The sequence below is a fragment of the Hibiscus syriacus genome, unplaced genomic scaffold (genome assembly GCF_006381635.1).
Source record: "Hibiscus syriacus cultivar Baekdansim isolate YM2019G1 unplaced genomic scaffold, ASM638163v2 tig00111659_pilon, whole genome shotgun sequence".
In the NCBI taxonomy this organism is placed as follows: Eukaryota; Viridiplantae; Streptophyta; class Magnoliopsida; order Malvales; family Malvaceae; genus Hibiscus; species Hibiscus syriacus.
The window spans coordinates 1,019,060-1,029,271 of record NW_024063149.1 but is presented as its reverse complement, the minus strand read 5'-3'; the positions used below and the strand labels follow the sequence as shown (position 1 = coordinate 1,029,271).

Genomic DNA, 10,212 nt, shown 5'->3' with positions numbered 1-10,212 from the left:
GCATTCTGGTCAAGAGTCGATTGGGGCATCCATCAGGAGTTTTTGTTACATTCTCATATATGTCATCTGGTTTGAACTTGTTTTTCTTTCATACTTCTTATGTGTGAATGTTTGTAAGTCATTTGATGTTCAAACATTTTAAATAAAATGATTCATTCTAAGGAAATGATCAATGAGCAAATTATAATCTTGAATTCATTGCATATCACCTTAACTAAAAGTTTTTTTAAATAATTGAGGTTGTGAATCTTTTACAAATGGAAAGATTGAACCCCTGCAAAACAAAGACCCCTTGATTATACTCCATAACATACACTGGAATATATATCCTTCTCTTATAGGAACCGAGCTAGTTCTCTCATTGGTTGTACAATCAAGGATTTGACATTCAGGTATGTGTTAGGAGCAAACAGAATGGGGCAACTAGCACACGAGATTGCTAAACTAATTGGTTACTACTTTTTTTAATGACGTTCAATGATGATCATGATCTTCTCAGATGGAATGGTCAAGTAGGTGGATTTAGTTTAGGTTAGCTGCTTGGGAATTAAACTCTATCGATGAGATTTTATGACCTTCAACAAACACCAGGACTATAACAGGTTCTCCTCGACAAGCTTAAGAATTGGATATATATACCCAGATTAAAATATTATATGTATACAATAAAGCTTGAGTTGTCCCTCTAAAACAATTGGTTAAACGCCCCAGCTTTATGGATAAGATTCATCTAGCCTGATAAAGGTGATTATAATATATATACAATAAAGCTTGAGCTATCCCTCTAGAGCAATTGGTTAAACGCCCCGGTTTTATGGATAAAATTCAGTTAGCCAGATAATGGAAAATTAAATTAAATTTATTAAATAAGGAGTTTCAGTGAATATGGACTAAGGGAGTTGAGGAACATCTGTTATAGTCAAACTCACACGAGCACTCAGAAATCTCACTTTTAGACTGATATTTCTGCACTACCTTGACTAGGTGAGTCTACGAAGATTGAGCAAATGGAAGATTTCAGAGAACTGAAACAGAAGTGTTCTAAAATGTCTAGTTGTTATTGATTATGCTAGTTGTGTCATTTTGTCTGCCTCTGATTAAAATGCCAAGCCAAGAAAGAGGGGCAAGTCGTGACTGAATTGAGGAAACAAACCTTAGAATTTAGGTAGCCCACCTCTAAACCAACTTTTCGATCTTGATATTTATCAAAGATTTGTAGCTATCAAAGATTAAAAGAGCAGTTAATTCTTTGATGTATAGTGAATTCCTGTTTTATGATTTGCTTCAATTGTGAAATCTAGAAGGAGGCAATATTTTTCAATATTTCTTTTTATATTTTCGAAATTTTGAAAATTCAAAGGAAGAAAAGCATTTTCAAACAAGATAAGTTCTCTGGAAATATCTTGGAATTTAATAAATATCTTTTCGAAGCTAAGGATCGAAGCTGGGGCAAAATTTGATAGGGCAAGGAAATAAATTGTCTCAGGTTGAAGTTTGCATGAGTACACCCTGGTGGAAAGGAAGACAAATTGAGTCAGAGATAGAATGAAGACTGCTCACGCAACCATACCCCTCATAGATTAACATATACACATACATACATGATACATGAAACATGCATCTTTGCATCAAACATTCATTATCACGTGCATCAAAGATATTTTTCTCATCTCTTGAGGACAAATTCAATAACACATCAAATAAATTTCATCTTGGCATCCATCATAACGTCTAAGATAGTCGGTCAAAAGCGCATCATTTTGATCTTTCAAGAAATAAAAGCTCAGAAATGACCAGATGTATTCAACTTAAAAGAACAATGACACCCACAGATTTGACTTCCTGAAGTCAATAATCAAATCTGCTGAAGATATTTCCTTGACATGAATGAGCAAGCAGAATGTCTATCACCTTTGATGGTGTTTTCTCTAAAAAAAAATTTTTATCTCACTTGAGACAATTTCTTAAAATAAATTATGTCTCTCTTGAGACATTTTTCCTTTGAGAGACAAGTTTTGAGTTTGTTTCACATGAAACAAAGTTGATCATCTTTTAAATTGTTTCTCTTTAAACCAAGTTTTGTCTCTTGAGACAATCTCTTTTGAAAAAAATCATTGAGTCTGTTTCCTTTGAAACAAAGTCATCTCACTTGAGACAATTTTCCTCAAAACACCAAAATTTGAATTTGTTTCACTTGAAATAAAAATCATCTTTGAGTTTGTTTCTCTTGAAATAAAACCATCTTTGAGATCGTTTCTCTTGAAACAAATCTTATTTTCCTTGAGATTATTTCACATGAAACAATAATCATATTTGAAATCATTTTCCTTGAAATGAATTTTGTCTCTTTCAAGATAATTTCTTGTGAAAAACCCATATTTGAGTCGGTTTCCCTTGAAACAAAACAAACATCTTTGAGATCGTTTCCCTTAAAATGAATTAAATCTTTGAGTTTGTTTCTCTTGAAACGAAACCATCTTTGAGTCATTCCCTTGAAACAAATATTGTCTCTTTCGAGACAGCTTCCCTTGAAGCATAATCTGTGAGTTGGTTTCTCTTGAAACCATTATCACCCTTAGATGACCAATCGTCCTCATCACGTAGGAACCGTGTCATCCCTTGACCAGACCTCCTCATCACGTAGGAGCCGTGTCACCCCTAGATAACCAGTTGTCCTCATCACGTAGGAACTGTGTTATCAGTTTTAGATGGCCAGAACTCTTCATCGCGTATGAGTCGTGTCATCACCTGACCAGATCTCCTCATTATGTAGGAGCTGTGTCAATCCTTGATAACCAGAAATCTTCATCACGTATAAGTCGTGTTATCACCCTTCCTAAAGATGACCAAGAACTCTTCATCACATATGAGCAATGTCATCCCTTGACTAGATTTCTTCATTATGTAGGAACCGTATCACCCTTAGACGACCAGAACTCTTCATCGCTTATGAGCCGTGTTGTCCCCAATACATCAAATTAAAAAAAATCAGAAAAAACTGGTTGTCTTTTTCGTCTTTGCCCTATTCTTGTTAACACAAGAATGTTCAAAGAGGGGCAACTGTAGACACCCATTTTTTTCCGAGCCAAAAATATTAAATATTAAATATTATTATTATTAATATTAATTAGTTTTATTATATATTTTGCAGCCCAATTACAAGACTAATCCCTGAGCCCAATGCACAGCCCAACAGATGCAAATCCCAAAAGTACGACCCGTTTACAAGTGACCAGACATGATCCGAACAAGTTCAACCCTACCCGACGCGGTTAAGATTTCAACCACTGCAATAACCCACGTGAAGCCAGCTACTCCTATCAGCCTCATGCTTTCACGTGATTACCAGTTCCAAATCCACTCTTCAGCAGCAAAGGAAGAATAACAAAAGCAGAAATGAAAAAGTCATGGAGTATGACCTTTTTTCATACGTTGTAAAAATAAATATAAACAAGGGGCTACCATTTTCTCTAGGAAAAAAGCAATCATCCACCAAATCAAGCCAAAGCCAAATTAAATATAATCAAACCCTTACCTAAACTCGTCATTATAGTACCAAACACAAAGAAAATTAACATGCAAAAGTGGGATTAGGTGATGTGTGAAGAAATAAATCAGAGGGGATGATTCAGTTTTAAAAGCAGGAGGAATCATATAATTTGTAAATGGGGAGAGTAAAAAAAAGAAAAGAAAGACTTCCCTTTCTCTCGATCGAACAACAACCACGACGTCCACTGAGCTAGGATTTTCAACTTTTGAAGGTGTACTTATTACTGCTGGAGTGCTCACTGCTGGCCTGGAAATCAAGTGAAACTCTGTGAATTATTCAGTTTCTTGGTTGCACTGATTTATATTATCATGCATATTTTTTAGGTATATATGTTGAACGAAAGCATCATACTAAGAAAACAAATGCTCTGACATTTGGATGTAATTTGTATGTGCTCTGTGCTCGACTTATTCTAAGAAATTTAGTGTCATTTATTATGTATCAGTACGAAATTTGAGTATATCTTTATATGAATTGTTACAATATGTTTTTGTTCAAGGAAAGCACTCTTGATGATTCGTATAAATGAATGTATTAAGGTAAAAAAATAATATAAATAAGTTAGGGATTTTAGAGTTACCTGGTTGTCGGTGTTCGTCAGGGCAGTAGTGTCATCAGAGAGGGTAGAATAATTGGTGGTGACTTGTGATCGAAGGACCACCGTGTATGGTTGTCGATCCTCTGGTTGGTTCTCGCTTGAAGAGAGACATGGCATGGGTCATGATGATGTCCTCGTGTGTTCCCTAAGCTTTATAGGTCACCGATTGGAGGAGAATGGCCACCCATATAGGGTGACCGAGGCGCTGTTGACTCCGGTTAGTCGGAGGGTCGGCTACCGCGGGGTGGTGAGCGAAGAAAAATGGGCGAGTTAGATGGATGTTAGGGATTTGAAATAATCGGGTTGAATGAAACAAAAAAGAAGAAGAATATATTATATTTAGGAATTTTGGGAAAACCAATCTAAGGTCTTTGAACCTTTAGCGTGTTTTGTGTTTCAGTCACCAAATAATGGGTTTATTACGTATAGATCCCCTAAATTTAAGTGTCTTATTATATCCTGGTCACTAAATTAAGGTATAATCACGTTTCAGCCCTCATATTTCTAGCACTTTTTGCATATTAATCATCGGTTGAACTCTCTTTAGGTACTCCTATCTTTGCCGTAATTTTACATTTAAAGTCCCTAATTTTATCTTTTATTTATTTGCGCTGATTTAAGCTGTATGTTTTGTTTCATGTTATTATGGTCACTTGTTGTATATTATTTATTTATTTCAAATTGTTCTGTTAATTTGTATTAGTTTTATTTAGGTCACTATTAAAGTTATATTTTACTTGTTATCTTTATGTTGTTATGTATTTCCCATTTGTCATATAATTTGTAAGGTGTATATTTTAGTCAATAGTAAAAATCACCTTCGTTTTTTTTATTTTATCATTTAATCCCATTCTTTTGTATGATATTTTGTTTTAACTCTTATGTCCTTGGATATAAAATAAATATAGTGTTTTAGTTCGTTATTTATGTTTTAGCCCCTTTATTTTTATTTTACTTTAATAGGGCATGTTATACTTAGTTTCATTTTAATCATTAATGTATTTTAATCCTTTGTATTAGTTAGATGCAATTTCTTTTCACTTTTTCATATATATGTTTATATTTGTTTAGTGATATTTGTATGTAAATCATATATTGTTATGAAAATAAATTTATTTACTAAGTACCCTTAATGCTTGTATACACGTGTATATTTAATCTTAGTCCATTTATTAATTTATTTGTTATTTTCAATTTATAAGATATCCACTAGTCATCATTTTCTTCAAATATTTTCAAGAACAACAATTTATAGAATGGGCGTGGAAAGCATCGCTTGATTGAAGTGGTGTAATCCGATACGACGTTCGAATAAATGTGAACTTGAAATAAAATTTATTTTATTTTGCTAATTAATTCTTTTTATTTTAAGTTAAACAATGCGATGCATGTTACTAAATAGCGATGTATTTTATGCGAAGATCGATTTTCATTTTTATATTTGATTCACGTTTTTAATATCAACGAGGGGGGAATATTCTTTAACTGATAAGAAATATTCGAGTTAGCTTTCCCGATGGAGGACTGCTAATTTTGAGATTTTTTTTAGTTAAAGAATTTTCTCTAATTATTTAATTCGAATCAAATTAATCATTGTTCGATAAATAGATCATATTTTAACTTTATATTCGATTTGTGATTTCTACCATTACGACAACGTGTAAACGACACAGTACTAATTTTGGGCGTTGTGGGGGTGCTAATCCTTCCCTATGCGTAACCAACTCCCTAACCCGTTTTAATCAAATCTTTGGTAAACGCATACCAGTTTTTGTCTTAAAAACGATTTTTCTTAAAATTGTTTTTAAAAAGACGTTTTTAGGTATTCGACCTACCTAACCCAAAGGTCGATGGCGACTCTATCCAATTTCATACAAATTAATTCAAAATCACTCAATTTTTCCAAATTAAAATCATAACTATTTTTAAAACAATAAACCATTGTTCCACTTGAAAACAGTTATGACACATATATGGTACCTATTAAAACTGTTAACAGGCAATGTTCATCTGGCCTACAAGAAGTTGATGATGTTGCTGTTTCTATAAAAGCATGATTTTATGATATAGGTAAGGATATTCACTCCCATCTATATATAAATGTGTGCACGCGCGTGTGTATGTATATATGAATGCTGTGGCATAATTATTTGAATATGTGAGTGATCTTCATGTTGGTTCAATGAAGGGCATTGGAGAGCATGACAATTGACAAAGTTGTTCCAGGGGTTCCCAAAGTTAACCCAAATTACCATGAACATATAGTTTGTATTTCACTATTTAGGACATGTTTTACATTAACTTGTTAACATCCAAGTGCATTATTTTTAATAGACAGAGGCCTTTATCCGAGCCTGGGACTTCCTTCTTCCTATGGGATTTACTTCTGAAAATGTTGCAGAGCGCTATGGTGTGACACGACAAGAACAAGATGAGGCTGTTGCGAGTCTTGTTTATTTTTATTTTTATTTCAATTTGCTTTTATCTACTAATATAGGCTTAATCATTGTCAATCTGAAACACCTTCAATGTATAAAACATAGGTTGAATCTCATAGGCGTGCCGCCGCCGCCACAGCCACTGGTAAATTCAAAGATTAAATTATCCCTGTATTTACTAAGGTAATTTTGTGCAGTGAATTATTCTGGTAATTTTGGATAACACCAGATGGAGTTGAAAATGCTCTCCACAAAGAAATTTCAGCAAATTATCGTTTAATAATAATCCCCAAAAACAGCAAGTTTTGGGAAATATGAAGAGCACGAACGAAATAAACAAAATAAAACCAGGGCAAATCATACAAATTTAAAAGGAAACTAAAAAATTAAACAAAATATCAAATCGTAAGAATGAAATTAGGGTTTAGAAAAATATGGGAATTTATGGTAAGTAAGAGCACGAACGATAGCAGAGAGTCGAGCGTTGATGGAGTGACATTGGAGGCCTCGATGACTTCGAGTGGCGACGAGCATCAGTAGTTTTGTGGGTATTTGGGTAAGTCCGGCAGAGATGGGAAATAGGAAAAGGGGATAATGGGAACTAGGCCTGTAAATGAACTGAACGTTCAGTGAACCGTTCATGAACCGTGCGGCGGGAAGTTCATTTATTTATTAAATGAACGAACATGAAAAAGATTTTGCGTTCGTTTAATTAAATGAACGAACATGAACAAAGGGCCCGTTCGTTCATTTACATTCGTGAATGTTCGTTATATGTTCGTTTATGTTCGTTTATTTATGTTCATTTATGTTCGAACAAAGGGCAAGTTGAATATGTTACGAAGATTATTGAAGCTGTTTGGATTTCAAGAAGATTGTTTTGTTGAACAAATTAACTTTAACACTTTATTATGTTCATATAGCTTATTTATGATTTGTGTATGTTTTTGTCGTATTTGAACAAATTAACTCTAAAGTTGCAGGTTATATTAATGAATTTTAAGTTGTTATTCTTGTTGTTTACTTTTTTACATTCGTTTGTTGCGTTCGAATAAGTTTTTTTGTGTTTGTGTTGTTAGTTTATGTTCGTTTATTTATTTAAATGAACGAACATGAACAAGCTATATTCCTTAATGAACGAACATGAACAAAAAAAATTTGTTTGTTTATGTTCGTTTATTTATTAAATGAACAAACATGAACATACCTCCGTTAGTGTGCGTTCGGTTCGTTTACAGGCCTAATGGGAACAGATGGAAAGGGGAATGGGCTTCGCACCATTAAAATTATAAAAACATTATGGCATTTGTAGACGCCATCATTTATCATTTTATAGCGGCGTTTTCTAAAAAAATGCCACTAAATTACAATTCTATCGCGACGTTTTTTAAAAAACGCCACTATATATGAAGCTTATTACGATATTTTCTAAATAACACCACTAAGGTACAAGTTTGTAGCGTCGTTTGTTCAAAAATGCCACTATATATGAAACTATTGTGGCTTTTGTGTAAAAAAGTCACTAAAGAACCAATTTGTTGCGGTGGTTGTCTAAAAACGCCACGATATATGTACCATATTGCGACGTTTGTTTAAAAACACCACTAAAGAACTTTTTTGTTGTGACGTTTGTTTAAAAACGCATTGTAGTGATTATCTGTAGCGGTGTTTGTCAAATAAACGCCACTAAAGTACGAGTTTTAGTGACACTTATTGAAAAACGCCGTTAATGTTACCATTTAGTGGCGTTTTGGATATAAACGTCGTGATATGTATAAATTTAGTGGCGATTGCTTTGAAAACGCCGCTACAATCACCGCTATATACCTTTTTTTGCTGTAGTGCGCTTTTCCCCCACAAGGTTTTACGAACAAAATAAAAGTGTTTTTATGCTACCACCATTCGGTCATCGTTAATCCCTTTGGCTTCCATTCGATATGGAGAAGGCGATGGTTTACACCTTCCTGGCCATTGCCTTCATGGTCCTCTTGTCATTGTTTAGCAGACAGCGTAGCCATCATCATCCGATGGGCTTGAACCATCGTCTTGCTCACAAGGTATCGTTCGATGCTATGGTGTTGAGAATCGAGAGGTGGACTAAAGATAAAGGGCCGGACAAAAACATATCTTACGTTCCCTATGTCGAGGATGCCCGGGGGTATTTTCAAGATGATGGGACTTCGAACACCATGTTGAGGTTGATGATTTTGTTCCCTTTGTTGGATAATGCATCGAAGGATTGTAAGATCAACGCAGAGGAGCTCGGGGTTTGGATAACGCAACAGGTCGTTGATCGTATGCGGTATAGAACGGATAATAAAGAGATGGCTTGGCATGATAAGAATAGGGATGGGGCTATCAACGTCGACTAGTATCTTCCTCATTCTACCTCGCATGATATAGGTAAACAGTAAACCCTACCTCTATTTTGGCTACGAACGTGGGGATATTCATTGTTCGAACCGACCGAATTGAAATTTAGTTCAATTAGTCAGTCGTTAATTAGATGATTGATTAACCGTTAAACTTTTTCTAAAGTTCGATTATTAGTTAATTCGTTTTGAAATTAGTTAATTAATTGAACATATATATTTAGGATAAACTATATATTTAATCAACCAACTATTTTCGTGGTTCCATTTTGGTCACCCATTTTTTTTTCAAAATCATACTTAAAGTTACGTTTTTATTCTGTTTTGATCACCCATAGTTAAAAAATAAATAGAAATGTTGACGCGACAATTTTTTTATTTTTTCCAATTATTATGTGATATTACCTTGTGGTGACACATCAGTATCACTGTTAATTTTTTAACGGCGGGTGACCAACATGTACCTTTAAGTATTATTTTGAAGACAAAAATTAGTTAGGTCGCTAAAACAAAACCACAAAAATAGTCGGATGACTGAATACATATTTTACCCTATATTTTAAGCTCAAACCCGAGTTAAGGTTCAACTATTTTTTTAACTACACTAGACTTAACTTTCAATATCCAATAAAATTTTAATCAACGACCGGATTAATTAAATTTTGTCTAATTTATTTACTAATTTCCAAAAAATTTAATTCGATTAACAATGAAAAAATCAATTAGTTCAATTTTAATTATTTTTTGTTAAACTTAATTAACCGTCTCAACATTCCTATCGAAACGTTATCTTTACCGTGTACGAAATAACCCATTTTGGTGGATTCGAAATAGAGAAAAACTCAATGGAACACGGTGAGGCTGGGTGGTGGATGCAGCAATTCAAGAACGCAGACGTGGATTCCAGCGGGAGCCTTGATTTCAACGAATGCAACGAATGATTTGTTCTTTCAATTTACCATTTTTTCATCTTCTTTTAGTAGGATTTAAGTTGCGGTTATAGTAATTTTTTTGGTTGTGTATATAGATAATAAGTGGTGATTGTGAGTTTCGCAATCACACAATAACTATTTCGGACTATATTGCTATTGTTATATAACAAACATTATTCCAATAACAAACTGCTAAAATCCTGGGTTTACGGTGATTGCAAAATAACATCATGCATGCATGTTTTTGGTGAAATGCAGTTTCTTACATCCTGAAGATGGCGAGAATGAAGAAATCCAGATATGGCTGTTGAGGGAAAAGATG

At 33.9% G+C, this 10,212-nt stretch overlaps 1 protein-coding gene across 1 annotated transcript; it reads left to right on the top strand.

Moving 5' to 3' along the window:
• Positions 1-8,523: 8,523 nt before the first annotated feature.
• Positions 8,524-8,958, top strand: LOC120167017. The gene has a single exon (XM_039176153.1). It carries the CDS (start codon positions 8,524-8,526, stop codon positions 8,956-8,958), a length of 435 nt encoding a protein of 144 aa, XP_039032084.1.
• The last annotated feature ends 1,254 nt before the right edge of the window (positions 8,959-10,212 follow it).

What these genes read in the sequence shown, in the direction of transcription:
- LOC120167017 (XM_039176153.1), top strand. Translation starts at nt 8,524, where the DNA reads ATGGAGAAGGCGATGGTTTACACCTTCCTGGCCATTGCCTTCATGGTC.